Below are 18,383 nucleotides of genomic sequence, written 5' to 3'. Positions count from 1 at the left end.
TCTCCAGAACTTTAGATTTCCTACGTACAAATTATCGCATAGAAATCACAACTTGCTTGTCTTAAATGCCTCACAAATTCAGGATGTCTTGAAATGAATGCACCATCGGCCACACAAAACACTCCTCCTCCTGCACCCCATCCACCAAATGACACAGAGGGAAGCAGAACCAGTCACACTGCCTCATCCACGCCTCCTCCTATTTCTTGGAGGAGAACCTAGACTGGCTACCCGTATCAATCACGTGGATTGATACTGGGCAAGCCTTTGCCCTTCCTCCAATCTTTCTCCTCACTACAATCAGAATACTGTTTTAAAACTGCATATCTGGTCACCTCGATCCCAGGGCTTCCTGCACAAAGAAGCACGGCCTTTAAGCAGGGGCTAAAGTTCAACCGTTGCTCCACTCAAAACACCAACTGTCCCGAGCCACTTCTGGGTCTTATATGTTATTCCCTCCACCCATCTCACCTCTCAATTCCCAACTTAGCTATGACCTCCTACTCCAGGAAGCTTTCTCTGTTTCCATAAGGCTGGGTCAGGTGTCCTTCCCATGTGACTGTCCTTTAGTATTATTGTACTATAACTGCTCGTCTGTATGTCTATATTTTATTCAATTTAGTATCTCCAGCACCTAATGGTGTGCTTGGTAATGAAAAAAAGGCAAAACTCTAATTTCAGTTCTGCTACTTTTGGAGAGTTTCAAAGAGCATGGGCAGGTAAACTGAAATGCACTGAAAGCTTTATGTGATCTTCACACTAGAACTATTTTTCTCTCTTCACGTCTAATATTGCTGGTACTGGTACTACCTCTCTCTAGCCCTTATTTATATGGGAACATATTGTTGACAACTTGCTAAGAAAAGCCAGCATGCCACATGGAAGGGTTTTAGCCATCTTAGTAATTCTTACACATTTCTAAGTAATGCACTTGCAGCTCACTTCCTTCCCCTCTCTCACCAGAACCTTCTCCCAGTTTGGAGAAGTCTGAGCAGTAGTAGGGAGCACACATGTTTCTCCATCTGGCCCAAGCACCCTAACTTCCTGCTGAGAAGCCACATGCACTCCTCTTTAGCCATGTGCCTTAGAAGATGGCCCCAGCTGCAAGTAGAGCTAATGAAAAGAATCTTCCTTTTTTCTGCAAGAAATAGAAACTGTTTCTAATTCCAAGAAGATGTAGTATGGAGGAAGGAAGATATGAAACATCCACAGCCATTTCCAACTACAAAGGGTGAGCCTGGGGCTGCTAGACAGACTTACTACCTAAGAATCTGAGAACAGGGGTGCCTGGGTGGCTCAGTTAGTTAAGCACCCAACTCTTGATTTCAGCTCTGATCATGATCTCACAGTTTGTGGGATTGAGCCCTGCATCGGACTCTGTGCTGACAGTGAGGAGCCTGCTTGGGATTAGCTCTCTCTCCTCTCTCTCTGACCCTTCCCCACTCATGCACACTCTCATCCTCCTTCCCTCCCTCTCTCTCTCTCTCAAAATAAACAAACTTAAAAAAAAAAAGAATCTGATGACAAAATCAGTATGGTAGAAGAGAGAACTGAGGGAGAGAAAGCAGGCCCTTGCTGACAATATATTTCAGAGTATCTGAAAGCCAGATCTTCTAGACTTTACTCATAGGAACTAACAGATTTCTTTTATTCACCTAGACTGCTCTGGGTTGGGTTTTCTGTTATTTGAAATATACAAATCCCTATCTGATAAAATACCCATCTCAAAGAAAAACCGAGAAACTAGCACTTAAACTTACAGAAATATTAATTATTTCTACTAGAATAACATTCTTTGCTTTATAATAGCAATCTATCAATATAGGGTCATTAAAAGAGTAAGCTCCCCTAGTATATTCAAATATGATTTAAGTACATGAAAAATATGATTTAATATTTTATATACAAAAAATAAACCTAAATATATTTTATATTTTATTTTATAAATAAATATTTTTATCTCCATGAAATAAACCTAAACATAATTTGTAACTAACTGGCAAACATTCATTTTGTTACACAGGATCCAATCTGATATTGGGTTTATTTTCTTTTTTTAATAACAGAAAATAATTATTTTCTAATGATTAACAAGTATGCAATAAACTTTAGAACTTTCTGGATAATTTTAAGTGTTTCTTCAAGTTTACTTTCTTTTAAAGAGAACAAAAATACTAAGTATTCAATTATCTTTGAGCTTCAGATTTTAAGGAGAAGTTTAAAAACCAGCTAATTTAAAGAAATAGAGGACTACAAACATGAGTACTCACCTGCTTTCTTGCACTTTCTACCATCTTCATTTTCATAGAAAACATACAGTTCTTAATCAGAGAACAGACCTCTTCTCCCTGTTCCTGGACTTCCATCCCATCACTGGGATCTCCATCACCATCCATGGACATACTATGATCATCTGGAGGAAGAATAAGTTTCTCCTCGATTTTGCTGAGAAAGAAACAGCTACAAAAAACAAAGAAAAGTGAGAGTTAATGCCATAGATTCATGAAAGAAATCTTGGACATACAGTAAGCTACTGGATGGTATTAATAGAAATTCTACAGCTATTAAATTTTTGGTCATTTTTTAGACTGTAAATGTACACTCTAGGCACCAGACTTAATATCTATTTTTAATTAACCAACTCTTTAAAAGATATTTTTCTAGATATCATTTACTGCATATACCTCCACAAAACAAAGCATTTAAACGCACAATGTTCTCTCCATGAATGGGTGACATGACTATGTTGGCTCAGAAGCCATTTCCCTTTTCATATCTCCCAATCTAAGGTCCTACCCCAAAGATGAAAATTGTAAAGCAGCAAACAGGTTATAATCACTGGGAATATGAAAAGATAATGCTATATTGCTACAAAATTATTTTTATTTGTATTGTAATTTACATATCTGACTCTGTTCCAGTGATTTCATTTTCATTATTTTCATGTTAGTAAACACTGACAAAGGCCCTTAACATATACAATCCATCCCTGATTAATATTGTGGTAGGGTCCCCTCCCTAAGAAAAAACAAACAAAAAACAAACAACAAGGCAACCTGGTTATATGTGTACATGACAACATCCCTCACGACCTTGTAACATGAGACCACTTAATCTAATCAGACTACATGTTTGTGTGTTACCATATATGGGAGACAATAAAGTAGAAAATATATAAAAAAAACTACACCACGTGGCACTCTGGGCTCAGTTCTTTGGGTAGGAACCCAACTGAGCTGTGCCAGCATGAATAAAGTTGCTTCCTGGAAAGACAAGCCTCAGTGTCACGACTCCCTGTGTGAGAATCCCGTGACATTACTTGGAGGCTCATCCGGGATTTGGAGATGGTGTGTTTCCAGCTCCTTTGCCACTGGGGATACGAACCTCAGAGTGCCGGGGGAGGCAGCCTCACCAGGGGCTAGCAGACCGCTAGATCCACAGGAGGCCAGCCCTCCTGGTGTGTCAGGACGAGGATGCCGTGTACACCAACGGAACCCGTGAGTCCTAAGAACCAGCTCAGGGAGTGCCGCCCATCAGACTGGTAAGAACCTGGGTTCGTTCTGGCAGACCTCCGCTAAGAGGCAGAAGGGGAGCCTGATCACCTCCCAGAGTTGCCCTAATCATTCCATAGGGATGAGGAACAAAGCCACAACTCTCAGGCGCTGAATGTAGGGTGGTGGCTTGGAGTTGCTGTGTGACTGTATGTGGGGACTTGTCTCTCATTCATTTCCTGGGTCAATGACTATGATAATTAGAGCCAACTGTCTCTGGTTATTCTACCTCAGAACAGGGACTTTAAGGAATATTCCCAAAGAGCTGCTGAAACTCCCTTTGTTTTGGAGAAATTCCTTGTCTCCTCCAAACTGACATGGACTGCCTAATTCCACTAGTGGAAAAGAGAACAAAAGAAACCTGGAGTCTGCTCCTTTGTCTGAGCTGACCAGATTTAAAACTGGGAATTCTCTTTCTCTTCCTTCTGCTGGCACCTCGTCTCTTCTGCCTTTCCTTACCACCCTACCTACCCCCTTCCTACCCCCCGCTCCTATTTCTGCACCACCTAGGGTGAGGCCTACATAATTGGCTCCTCCTCCCACTCTAGAGATAGAAGTTGTGGAGCAAAGACCACCCATTTCAGATTTCCCCACCAGTTCTCTAGGTAAAAATTAACCATGGGGAACAAACTGTCTTACATGGACCCAAGTAAAACGTATTCAGTGTTTACGCTAATTTAAGTTTATTGGTTTCAGACAATTTTATCAACATTAATTAAAAAAATTTTTTTTCTACCTAGATTTGCTGAAGGTCAAATAAGCTCGTTATCTCTGTTCCAATTTATCAGCTAAAGAATGACTTAAAGTAATGGTTAACTTTATCTGTCTCATAGTTTTCATTTTTTTTATTTTTTTTTATTTTTTTTTTTTAACATTTATTTATTATTTTTGGGACAGAGAGAGACAGAGCATGAACGGGGGAGGGGCAGAGAGAGAGGGAGACACAGAATCAGAAACAGGCTCCAGGCTCTGAGCCATCAGCCCAGAGCCCGACGCGGGGCTCGAACCCACGGACCGCGAGATCGTGACCTGGCCGAAGTCGGACGCCCAACCGACTGCGCCACCCAGGCGCCTCTGTCTCATAGTTTTCATAGGTAATTGTTAAGATAGCTTTCAAAGTCTTTAGTAACGTAAAATGTTAAAGTTTTTGCTTGCATGATAAATTAGGATTACATTCACTGGATATCATGCGAGATAAGAGACTAAAGCACTAACTACCAGATGTAGGTTTGTGGTTCTGACTTGTTGCAGAGAAACTAAGGATATTGAGATCTCTTGGAAAATATGCCTCATGCTTAACTGATTCATAGTTTGCCATCTAAGAAATTCTAATGTAACTGTTATAAAAATTATACCCAATAAAACTGCCAGAGCTCTTAACTTACTAGCCAAGCAGCAAACCAAAATGCGCAAAGCTATCTATCAAAATCTCTTGGCCTTAGATTATCTGCTTGCTTCTGAGAAAAGAGTATAGAAAGTTTAGCCTGAGCAACTACTGCCTACAGATAGATAATGAGTAAAAAGTCATAGAGAAGATCACAAATCAAATAAAAAGGATTGCTCATATCCCCATCCAGACCTAGAACAGTTAAAACCCCGGGGAGTTATTTGGAGGATGATTTTCAACTTTTGGGGGACTCAAAACTCTCATAAAAATTATTCTCCTAATTCTGGGAGGTTACTTAATCCTACCCTGCCTAGCTCCCCTGGTTACATGGTCTGTCTCCAGTCTCATTGAGGCCATGATTGAAACAAAAAACATAGCCACTCATGTAATGATGTTATGAAAATATAAACCTCTAAACAAAGATGATACTCTTTGACCCAAAATAATACAGGGGTCCAAGCATCAGAGGTGGGAATGTGATAGGGTCCCCTCCCTAAGGGAAAAAAACAAAAATCAGGGGCACCTGGGTGGCTCAGTCAGTTAAGCGTCCGACTTCAGTTCAGGTCACAATCTCATGGTTCATGAGTCCAAGCCCCATGTCAGGCTCTTTGCTGACAGCTCAGAGCTTGGAACCTGCTTTGGATTTTGTGTCTCCCGTTCTCTCTGCTCCTCCCCTACTCGCATTCTGTCTCTCTCTCTCTCAAAAATTAATAAACATTAAAAAAAAAAATAAAAACAAAAAACCACAAGGCAACCTGGTTATATGCGTGCATCCCTCATGACCTTGTAACATGAGACCACTTAATGAGATAGCATGTTTGTGTGTTACCGTATATGGGAGACAAAGAAGTAGAAAATACATTAAAAACTACATTATGTGGCACTCGGGGCTCAGTTCTTTGGGTAGGAACCCAACTGAGCAGTGCTGGCAGATATAAAGTTGCTTTCTGGAAAGAAAAGCCTCAGTGTCACGACTCTGCGAGAATCCTGCTACAATATCAATTAAGTTTTTGTTCATCTAGCGATTAATATCAATTTTCTTTTTTTTTTCCTTAATGGTTATTTATTTTTGGGAGAGAGACAGAGCACAAGTGGGGGAGGGGCAGAGAGAGAGGGAGACACAGAATAATCTAAAGCAGCCTCCAGTCTCTGAGCTTTCAGCACAGTCATTATATAATGATAAAGTGGTCAATCCTATAAGAAGATGTAATAATTATAAATATTTGTGCACCTAACATTGAAGCATCTAAATACATAAAGCAAACACTAAATGGAAAAATTAGACAGCAAGACAATAATAGTTGGAGACTTTAGTGTCTCACATTCAAAAATGGACAGATCATCCAGACAAAGAATCAATCAGTAACCAGTGGATGTGAACAAAACTGTAGACTACATACCTAAGGCACATGATCAAACAGATGCAGGAAAAAGCATTTGACAAAATTCAACACCCATGCATGCTAAAACAAAATAAAACTTTCAGAAAATATGAACAGCAAATAATTGGAAGGGTACTGAAAAACATAAAATACCTAGGAATGAATGTAACAAGACACCCAAACACATCCATAAAAAAAAAAAGTCATTGCAATTAAAGTAGTAAAAGTTTCACTATTTGCAGAAGACATGACACATATATAGAAAACCATAAAGATGCCATCAAAAAAACCCTCTTAGCAGTATTAAAAAAATTCAGTAAAGCTGTAGGAAACAAAATTAATATACAGAAACCTGTTGTGTTTCTATACACTAATAATGAAGTAGTAGAAAGAGAAGTTACAGAAACAATCCTGTTTACAATTGCATCAAAAGGAGTAAAATACCTAGGAATAAACTTAACCAAAACAGTGAAAGGTCTTTACTCGAAAACTGTAAAACACTGATTAAAAAACATGAATATGACACAAACTAATGGAAGATATTCCATGTTCATGGATTAGAAGAAACAAAATTGTTATAATCCCCATACTACCCAAAGCAATCTACAGATTTAACGCAATTCCTAACTAAATACCAACATGTTTCACAGAACTAGGAAAATAACACTAAAATGTGTTGTAGAACCACAAAAGACCCCAAATATTCAAAACCTTGAGAAAGAACAAAGGTGGAGTTATCACAATCCCAGATTTCAAGCCATACTACAAAGCTGTAGTAATCAAAGCAATATCATATTGACACAAAAACAGACACACAGATCAATGGAACACAACAGTAAGTCCAGAAATAAACTCACACTTATCATATGGTCAATTAGCCTATGACAAAGGAGGCAAGAATATACAATGGGTTAAAGACAGTCTCTTCAACAAATGGTGCTGAGAAAACTGGTCAGCTACATGCAAAAGAATGAAACTGGACCATACACAAAAGTCAACTCAAAATGGATTAAAGACCTAAATGTGAGACCTGAAACCATAAAACTCCCAGAAGAAAACATAGGCAGTAATATCTCCTACAACAGCCACAGAAACATTTTTCTAGATATGTCTCCTCTGGCAAGGGAAACCAAAGAAGAAATAAACTGCTGGAACTACACCAAAATAAAAAGGTTTCGCATAGCAAAGGAAACAATCAATAAAACTAAGAGGCAGCCTACTGAATGGGAGAATATGTTTGCAAATGATATATCCAATAAGGAGTTAATACTCAAAATATATAAGAGCTTATACAATTCAACACCAAAACAGCAAATGATCTGATTTTTAAAATGGGAGTAGGACCTGAATAGACATTTTTCCAAAGAAGACACACAGATGGCCAACATATGAAAAGATGCTCAATATCACTCATCATCAGGGAAATGCAAATCAAAACCACGAGAGGGGTACCTGAGTGGCTCACTCAGTTAAGCATCTGACTTCGGGTCAGGTCATGATCTCACAGCTCATGAGTTTGAGCTCCGCGTCAGGCTCTGGGCTGACAGCCTGGAGCCTGGAGCCTGGAGCCTGCTTTGGATTCCGTGTCTCCCTCTCTCTGTGCCTCCCCTGCTCACGCTTTCTCTCTCTCTCTCAAAAGTAAACATTAAAAAAAAAAAACACAATGAGATATTACCTTATACCTGTTAGAATGGCTAAAATAAAAAAGACAAGAAATAACAAGCATTGGTGATAATGTGGAGAAAAAGAAACCCTCATGTATTGTTGGTGGGAATGTAAATTGGTGCAGTCACTGTGGAAAACAGTATGGAGGTTCCTCAAAAAATTAAAAATACAGCTTCCATGTGATCCAGCAACTTCACTACTGGGTATGTATCTGAAGAAAATGAAAACACTAATTTGGAAAGATATATGCACCTCTATGTTTATTGTAGCATTATTTATAATAGCCAAGCTATGGAAGCAACCCAAGTGTCCACTGATAGATGAATGGATAAAGATGTGGTGTTTGTGTGTGTGTGTGTGTGTGTGTGCACACGCACACACATATACACACAATGGAATGAATATTATTCAGCCATAAAAAAGAATGAGATCTTGCCATTTGCAACAAAAGGGATGGACTTAGAGAGTATAATGCTAAGTGAAATAAACAGAGAAAGACAAATACCATATGATTTTACTCATATGTGGAATTTAAGGAACAAAACAAATGAACAAAGGAAAAACCAGACCAAAAACAGACTCTTAAATACAGAGAACAAACTGGTGGTTGCCAAAGGGGAGGCAGGTGGGGGCATGAGTGAAACAGATAAAGGGAATTTAAAAGTACACTTATCATGATGGGCACTAAAAAAAAAAAAAAGAAAAAGAGAAAGAAAAGAAACCTAAATAAATAAACCTAGATAAATGGAAGAACTATATACATATTAGAGAGCTCTATACTGTCCAGATGGCAACTCCCAAACTTGCTCTATAGTGAAAACAAAATCCCAAACTCTGAGTTTTTGTTTTTGGCAGCAATGGACAAGCAGAGGGGCACCTGAGTGGCTCAGTAGGTTAAGTGTCTGACTCTTGATTTCGGCTCAGGTCATGATCTCATGGTTCAGGAGTTTGAGCCCTGCACTGAGCTCTGAGCTGACAGCATGGAGCTTGCTTTGGATCCTGTCTCTCCCCATCTCTGTTCCTCTACTGCGCATGCTCGCTTTTCTTCTCTCTCAAAATAAATAAAATTGACAAGCAGATTCTAAAAATGTACATATAAATACAAAGAACCTAAAACAGACAAAGAAATTTCATAAAGAAAAAATTGGAGTACACACCCTATCTGATTCAAGACTATTTTAAAGCAACAGTAATGAGGACAGTTTGATATATGAAAAAATATATATGTATATATAAATAAGGAATAGCACAGAGCATTCAAAACCAGACCCACACATATATGGTCATTGATTTTCAAAAAAGGTGCCAAGGCAATTCAATTATGAAAAGACTTTTGAACAAATGGGACTAAACAACCAGACAGCCATACAAAAAAGCCATCAGAATATGTACCCCCACATCACACCATCTACAAATATTATCTTCCTTTAGATCATAGACCTAATGTAAGAACTAAGACTATAACATTGCTAGAAAAAATGCAGAATAATTTTGCAAGATGTGCCTGTACTGTCAGTTTGAAGGGGCTCCTGCTGGGCAAATCTGAGACAATTTGAACATGAAATAAATAAGAATAGCAACAGATTACATTCCATTAAGTAAAACTGGAAACCATGATTCTGTATTGATAGCTAAAATTCAAGTAAATGAATAAACAAATAGATGGAGAAGGGAAGGCTCTTCCTTACACTAAGATGTATTCTGATAAATATGGAACAAGGGCTGGAGTTAGAAAATCATCACCTTGCAACTATCATTGTTAAGACTGGTTTGGGCTAAAAGTCATCCACAGATACAAAACACAGAGGGCTAAGTCTTAGGAGAAGCAGGATATATGCATGTTTCAAAGCTTCTCCCACCCTTTTTGTTAGTTGCAAAGAAAAAAAAAAAAACAGGCTTAAAACAAAAACAGGCATTACACACTGAACACCAGATAATATTTTTTCTGAGTTCTCATTTTTTATTATGTATGTATGTACATATGTATGTATTTTAAGTTTGTACTTTAATTCCAGTTAGTTAACATACGGTGTTATGTTAGTGTCAGGGGCACAATATAGTGATTCAACACCTCCATACAACACCCCATGCTCATCAAGCCAGGTGCCCTCCTCAATCCTCATCACTATTTCACCCATGCCCTGCTCCCCCCACCACCCCCTCTGGTAATTCAGTTTGTTCTCAATAGTTAAGAGTCTGTTTCTTGGTTTGCCTCTCTTTTTTTCCCCTTTGATCATTTGTTTTGTTTCTTAAATTTCATGTATGAGTGAAATCATTTGTATTTGTATTTCTCTGACTGACTTTTTTAGCTTAGCAAAATAATATCCTCTAGCTCCATCCATATTGTTGCAAATTTCATTCTTATTATGGCTGAGTCTATTGTGTATTTATATACCACATCTTCTTTATCCATTCATCAGTTGATGGATACTTGAGCTGTTTCCATAATTTGGCTATTATTGATAGTGCTGCTATAAACACTGAGGTGCATGTGCCCCATCGAATCACCATTTTTGTATCCTTTTGGTAAATACTAGTAGTGCAACTGCTGGGTTGTAGGACAGTTCTATTTTTATTATTTAATTAATTTATTAAATAATTTTTTTAATGTTTTATTTTTGAGGGAGAGAGACAGAGAGACCCAGCACAAGTGGGATGGGACAGAGAGTGAGGGAGACACAGAATATGAAACAGGCTCCAGGCTCTTGAGTTGTCAGCACAGAGCTCGCTGGGGGACTTGAACCCATGAACCGTGAGATTATGACCTGAGCCGAAGTTGGACACTCAACCAACTGAGCCACCCAGGTGCCCCTATTTTTAACTTTTTTAGGAACCTTCATACTGCCTTCCAGAGTGGCTGCACCAGTTTGCAGTGTATTACCTACAGTGTAATAGAGCTCCCCTTTCTCCACATCCTCACTAGCCCCTGTTGTTTCTTGCGTTGTTGACTTTAGTCATTCCGACAAGTGTGAGGTAGGATCTCATTGTAGTTTTGATTTGTATTTTCCTGACGATCACTAACATTGAGCATCTTTTCGTGTGAAAGACCAGACAATATTTTAACCAGGCAATCAAAATTACTATTACCAGTAAAAAGCACATGTACATCCTGCTTGTAGATGTAATACCCTGAAAATATTTCACTTAAGTAGTATTTTAACTATGGATGTACCACCTGAACCTAACCGTGAGAATATACAAACGCAAACTGAGGAACATTTCTCTAAAATGTCAATGTCATAAAAGATGGCTAGGAAAGTGTTCCAGATTAAGAGGCCAGAAAGACATATCGATTAAATGCAATATGAGATTATGGGCTGGATATCGTCTTAGAAGGGGAGAAAATGCTTCAAAGGACACTAATGGGACAACTGACAAAACTGAAATTGGGGCTGTATTAAAAAAGAAAACAGTGAAGTTATTATTGTACTGGTGTTATATAAAACAATACTCTCTTAGGAAATGCGCACTGATAAAGAGACACATATATGTACCTTAACTTCAAATGGTTCAGAACATAATTATGTGTGTGTCGGGAGAGAAAATAAAAAAGCTAATGTGGTAACATGTTAAAAATGTTTGAAAACATTGGACTGTGTAAAAGGTACGCAGTTCATGGGAGTTCTACTTTTCTTTCAACTTTTCTATAGATAAGAACTTACCTCAAAATAAAGAGTAAAAAAAAAAAGTACAAAAAATAAAAAGCAAAAACAAAACAAAACCAAACAAAACACCTGTAGTAGCAGAGGAAATAGGATATAATGGCAAGAACACCACACGGGGCCACAGTCCTTGAGTCCCACTTCCTGTGCATACTTGCACAAAATAATTCACGACCTCTCTGATTCTGGTGCCTGATCTCTGAAATACATGGCTAGTATCTGCCTCAGGGATTACCTGGGTTTCCACAGGGCAAGGAAAAGCTGAGTGTATGAAAATGATCTCAAATCTGGTAAAGTGATACATACAGTTATGAAATAAGAGTCAAGAGGCAGGAGGCACAAGTGTCAAAAATCCAAATTAGAATAGTAACAAATCACGAAGCAGTGTTTTCTCTGCTGCCATTTCAGTTGCTAACATTTGGCCCTGAGACAGAAGCAGGTGGACCACTGCCCCCGCTGCTCCCCTGCTTTCTCTCACTGCCAACAGTGTGTTCGCAATCAACCTCCCAGCACACGATGAATTCCATGTCAGTGGGCAGCAATTCCCAGGCAGGGGATAGGCTGGGACAAAGGAGACACTGCTGACATGGAGAGCTGTATGAGAACAACTTACACGAGAAACCAGCAAGATGAGCCTGATCTATACACACTAGGCTCAAACCCCACATTTTCCTAAACACCCATTCTGGCAATTTCCTAAAAATCCACATTCAGTTCAAAAAGATCACATCTTGGGGCACCTGGGTGGCTCACTGGGTTAAGCGTTCGACTTCGGCTCAGGTCATGATCTCATGGTTTGTGGGTTCGAGCCCCGCATCGGGCTCTGTGCTGACAGCTCAGAGCCTGGAGCCTGCGTCAGACACTCTGTCTCCCTTTCTCTCCGCCCTCCCCCACTCGCACGCTGTCTCTCTCTCAAAAATAAATATTAAAAAAAAAAAAGTGATCACATCTTACCGATTTGTGATGATGTCATCCCAGATGTTCATTGGATCCATTGTAGCATCAGGGTATCTGTTTGTCCAGGTTTTTAGAAGTCTCCTAAGGGGAGCTTGAGATGATAAATTACCTAAAAATATTAGAAGATGGCTATATCCACAGCTCAATGATAAGAGCAACTTACAAAGTAGGGCTGCCATTAGTAAATAAAAACTTAATTCAAATTTCTTGACCAAATTACAAATTTTTGTTTTGTCTTTCACAACAGGAATACAAAGTTACCATAGTAAGCCTAATACAGTTTGTCATTACAGCTCAATTTCTTAAGACACAGAGTAAAAATGGGGAAATAAACATACACAATTTTTACATTTAGCACAGATCCACAGTCTTTCATCTACAATTCCAAAATCTATAAAGGATCGAAACCTGAAAAGCTTTCATAGGGCTGCAGCCAATTTTCTTGTTGGCAAAATCTGATCTGAATCAGCATAGGGATACTTATATTATAGTCTTAGTTTATGCAATTTTTGTGAATTTTCATCACTTAAGCCGGAGACGCATCATTGTGTTGAATGACGAAATACTGCCTCCGACCTTGGTACCTGTACAAGGTTACATGGTAATAATAATAACCAAAGCAATCGGGACTCAGGAGATTCATGACAACCCCCAGGAAATTTAAATTTCACATTGATAATGCTTAAAGCTTTAGTTTCTTTCTGTTGGTGGGAAAGTAGTGGTTAAGAGCATAAGCTTAAATCAGACAGTCCTGGGTTCAAAATCTGAATCTTTCACATATTAGCTTAGGTAAGTTATTTATAAAATGAAAAAGCAAGGAATCTACCTCTCATAAGGCTGTCATAAAAACTATGCATTATAGAAAAAAAAGATTAACATACGTCCTAGAAAGTAGAAAACACTTAATGAATGATCTGTCATTAATAATATGCGCTTGAAAAAGAATTCTCCAAATTTAAAGCAGAGAATGATTAATTGTAGATATATACGAATATCAATTTTTATCAGTACTCTGAGAGGGTCTTTCACAATTATTTAAAATTATTTAGGACACAAGTTGAAATTCCAGTTTATGACTAAGACATATTACCATTGCAAAGATGTACTCTTTCCCTTTGACTTTGGGTGGCCTCTCACAGGGGCCAGGATAAAATCCACTTGTTTGTAGCAGAAAGACCTTCAGGGTCTGCACACTGCCACCAGGAGCTTCACCTCCCCTCAGGCCAGGGTATGTGGTACCCAGTCACTGAACTTCTAGCCCCTCTGAGACACTGCAGGCTTTCGATAAGAAAGGTCCTCTGTGAGCCCCTCTGTTTCTCCACCATCAACTCAGGCCGTTTCTCCAGGAGCCTCCTGCACCGTTCAGTCCAGGGCAGATTCTGTTTTACATATTTGACATGGGAAATCCCTCTGCCTCAGTATGGGTCATATCGTGTGGGGATTACCCCACTCTTCTGAAAGCTTCTTCAAGCTAGGCAATATGTTTTATTTGGCTTTGCATCCCCAGTGCCTAGAATAGTGCTTGTCCATCTTAAACATTTATTTCAATGACCTCAAAATATGTATTTGCAGCATGAACTCAAAGTATTTTCTAACCCACACATTCAGTACATGTTTCACTTTCACTAAGCAAAATAATCATACCAAAACCTTTCCATAAGTATAAGAGAAAAAAAGGTAGTCTAAAAAAATTACCTTGTTTGCTTATAAAACTGATGAACTCCTGAATTTCTATAATAGTTTGTACAGACTGCACTTTGGTGAGTCTACTTCTGTGTAAGAGAACGTCAATACTTGAGTAATTCTAGAAAAAAGATATTTAACATTGTTTATAAATCAATTTCCTACTTTAAATTTTAATACAGTTCCCTAAAACATGAAATACAGCAACTACCTTACATCAATTACAAAAATGTGTCTCAGAATAGTTAATAATTAGCTCATAGAAGCAATTAACAAACGGTTTAAAATTTTTTAAATAATTCAGGTTTTTAATCACATTTTGGCTCAATGAAGTCAAAAAAATCAATACAACTGGACTACTGTTGCCTCTATTGACCACCAGTTTTTAAAAATCACAACATCCTATAAAGTAAAACTGCCAACTACAGAAGCCAACTCCTTCTTCTCCAATAAACTTCCTCTACTAAACAAATTCAAAAAATTTTTAAAATAACGATAACGAATGAATATGCTTCTATGATCAATTATCAGCCAATGATAAATGTTAATTAATAGGCTCTATAAAGACACTGACTTTAAAACCAAATATCAGAAGATTCTCATAAAAGCAAAAAGGAAAGAAGGTATAATGGTGGAAAATGATCAGGGAAGATTAGTTCATACCCTCCACAAAGCAACCAAACTTCCATTCAGCCACTCTAGATGAAAAGTCTACTCTCAAGTATTCTTTAACAGCACAACCCTATGTGTTAAGTAACTTGAATTTAAACAAAATCTTGGAAGAAAAAAATAAAACCCAAGGAAAAGCAAAAAACAAAAAAACAAAAAAAGAACTTCTTAAACAGAAAAACAAAAGGGACTAAAAATGCATTAAGCCATTTGCAACTACGTGGATGGAACTAGAGGGTATTATGCTAAGTGAAATTAGCCAGAGAAAGACAAAAATCATGTGACTTCACTCATATGAGGACTTTAAGAGACAAAACAGATGCACATAAGGGAAGGGAAACAAAAATACTATAATAACACGGAGGGGGACAAAACAGAAGAGACTCATAAATAATGGAGAACAAACAGAGGGTTACTAGAGATGTTGTGGGAGGGGGATGGGCTAAATGGGTAAGGGGCTTAAGGAATCTACTCCTGAAATCATTGTTGCACTAGATGCTAACTAATTTAGATGCAAATTTAAAAAAAATAAAAAATAAAATTTAAAAAAATGCATTAAGACAAAGGACAAAGTGAAAAGATTTTAGAAGAAACTTTTTGTGTGTTGATTTTTTTTGTTCATGAGTTTATGGACTTAAAAGTATCATAGAAATGGTACATTTCAGATGGGTGTATCTGTATTACCTGCATAAAAATCTGAATGCAATTTTCAATATAATATTTGGCTCTATCAACATCGTCTTGTAAGAGGTAAAGAAGACTCAATTCCTGACTATAATGCAGCTCAATAAGAGCCTTCTGAACCTCCTTGTTCACAGCCTCATCAATAAATGTCAGCAGGGACTGGTCAGCCTCCCCTTGAAGCAGTAACTTCAGCTTGCTGCGGATCATGTAAGGTAGATAGGTCTCCTAAGGAAGAGAAGACTACTTGTAACTTCAGAAAACCAATATGAGTATTTTAGTACTACAATATCCATTGGTATAATTTTGTAGGTCCAGATTTAGATCCAAAGTGACAATGTTTGATGTTTCAAACCTAAAACTACAATTCTTAGGACACATTCACTTAAAATTACTGATTTTTGTAAGCACAAAATACACAGAAACATGTTCTATGGAAAATGGGAGCTACTTTTAGCTGAAAGATCTTTGGATGTTACACACAAGTGAGGAATCTACAAGCACAGCCAAGACAGTTGCTTTGTGGGGACCAGGTGAGTCATTTCCCTCCAAGAGTTGGGGTGATCCCATGAGAGGGGAACCATGTCACCCCAGGGGTAAGGGCTACCCCATGTGTATCCTGTGTCTCAGGGCAGAGACACCAAGAAATATTCTTCCATGTAGTTATACTATGGATATTAATGTTTATTTTTAAATGCATCCCATATACTTGGAAAGGAGTGGCCAAAAGTGGCTAAAAAAGAGATAAAAAGAATGGCTAAAGAGATTTGACAATACTATGGAGTTGTTGGGGGGAGTCAGGTTATACAAATGTTCTATGCTTTATAACTACTACCTTGTTTTTGAAAAGTTTTAAACAATTTCATTAATTAGAAAACAGCTATCTATAATATTTATCTCAGTGACTTCAAATGTAATTCTACCCACCTGATAAAATGGTTCACTCCACATTTTATTTAGATCTGGAGGGTTTTCATTGTCAACGCTGACTATAGAACAGTATGCCAATGATTTCCACTCAGCGAGCTGGTTGTAACAGTCAAGGGATGCAAGTTCCCAAAAATCCTTCTCAGCTTCAGTAGGCTCACCATCTACCCATTCTTGTTTATTGAGAGCCTCATGAAGAAAAGTTCATACATTTATTTTAAAAGTTGGAAGGAATATAAATGAAAACTTTTGTATTATAGGTAGTAAACTATTCATGCTAAGGACAATAATTTTCAAATTTATGACAAGGGGAGAGAAAAGAGAAAACAGAGTAACACTAAATGGAAGAAAAAAAAAAAACAAAAGAAATCTCACAGGAACAAATCAACATAAAAACCAAGAGGAAATGATTTCTCTGAGAAACTTACCAATGAAGCCAATTAATAAACTGAAGATTCTGAATGACCCAAAATTTGATCCGAATCAATACTGTGGATTATTTACTACTTAAAGAGCTCTTAGATTGAAAATTAGAAAATAGGACATTTACAGAAAATTGCAAAGGACTTTACAATCTGGACTGCTCATTCAAGAATCTCATAGGTCATGGACTCTGAATTTAAGCTACTTACTAGACATCTATACCTAGATAGCCACTGGCAACTCAAAATACAAACTGTACAAAGCTGAACTTAGTCATCTCCAAACCAATTTTTACCTATCTCTTTATAAAGTTTTTACTTACTGAAGGAAAACAATCTACCTTAAGAGAAATTATATAATAACAGCAGATACTGAAATAACATCTTAACAGTTTTACAGCATTTGGTATGAAATGCTTTCTCCTTTATTCAATGATGTTTTCTTAAAAAGAGTAAAAGATAAAGCAATAGTTATTTCACATTTTGTTATTATGAAACTATTCTCTCCCACTAATTTTTGTGTAAAAACCAAGGAATAAAGTTGAAACATTACAAAACTCTAAATTCTAAAGGTAACAGTTTTTCCAATCAGAAAACAAAAGTGCTTAAGCAACTGGCATATTTGCTAGTGATCAGTTTTACCTCATTATACTGTTTAGCAGCTTCAGAGTAATCGCTTCTTGCCTCTGCTAATACCGCATTCTGAGTGATTTGCTTTGTTCCTATCTCACTACTAAAAATACCACGGAGGACGTCATATTCTCCAATTGATCTATACAGTCTAAAAACAAGCCAAAAAGAAAGTCCAAATCAATGACTACGTCAATATTTTTAAAGTTTTTATTCTAATGAAATGATAATAAATCCAGATGTCACATTATCTTAGCCAAAAAGGATATATGTTATTTTTGTTCTATAAATATAAAATCTTACACACTATGAAGTTACCATTAGGTTTTACTACTTTAGTCATACAGGAAGCAGAGATTATTCTAAAGTGCATTTAAAGTGAAATCTGAAAATATTGTAAGTTTACAATGGATAAATTGTGTCATTAAATGAGACCATTCTGTGTTAATCCATTACAGTAATAATGCACATACCAGTGGGTGACCTATTTGAAATCCTGTCTAGACCTAAAATTTGGAACGTAGCCAAGAGTCCAGAGTGAGTAAAAATTAATCCTGGTTCTAATAAAGCCATGTTTTAATCCACATTCTATGGGCCATCTTGATTCTACTGACAAGTAATTTTCTTACAGCCTTACTATATACTTGAGCACCCATTCTTCTCTTCACATTAACAAAAATCTACTTTACCCCTTCAAACAAACTTCCTCTGTTAAGACATTCTCAAGAAAATTTTTAATAAGTTTGTTCCCTTCCCCTACAATTTTT

At 37.5% G+C, this 18,383-nt stretch overlaps 1 protein-coding gene across 3 annotated transcripts in view; it reads right to left on the bottom strand.

Annotated features, from left to right (window-relative positions):
* Positions 1-18,383, bottom strand: part of PRKDC (protein kinase, DNA-activated, catalytic subunit) — a 203,611-nt gene that overhangs the window by 38,137 nt on the left and 147,091 nt on the right. For all 3 annotated transcript variants that reach the window (XM_040487835.1, XM_040487836.1, XM_040487837.1), the window contains 6 exons: positions 17,629-17,767; positions 16,565-16,753; positions 15,641-15,865; positions 14,300-14,408; positions 12,602-12,713; positions 2,271-2,460 (listed from right to left, as the gene is read on the bottom strand). In XM_040487835.1, coding sequence (XP_040343769.1) covers positions 2,271-2,460; positions 12,602-12,713; positions 14,300-14,408; positions 15,641-15,865; positions 16,565-16,753; positions 17,629-17,767 — 964 coding nt within the window. The remainder of the gene's footprint in view (positions 1-2,270; positions 2,461-12,601; positions 12,714-14,299; positions 14,409-15,640; positions 15,866-16,564; positions 16,754-17,628; positions 17,768-18,383) is intronic.

The sequence above is a fragment of the Herpailurus yagouaroundi genome, unplaced genomic scaffold (genome assembly GCF_014898765.1).
Source record: "Herpailurus yagouaroundi ecotype Mexico unplaced genomic scaffold, PumYag 165, whole genome shotgun sequence".
NCBI classification, from domain to species: Eukaryota; Metazoa; Chordata; class Mammalia; order Carnivora; family Felidae; genus Herpailurus; species Herpailurus yagouaroundi.
This window is presented reverse-complemented; position numbering and strand designations above follow the sequence as displayed.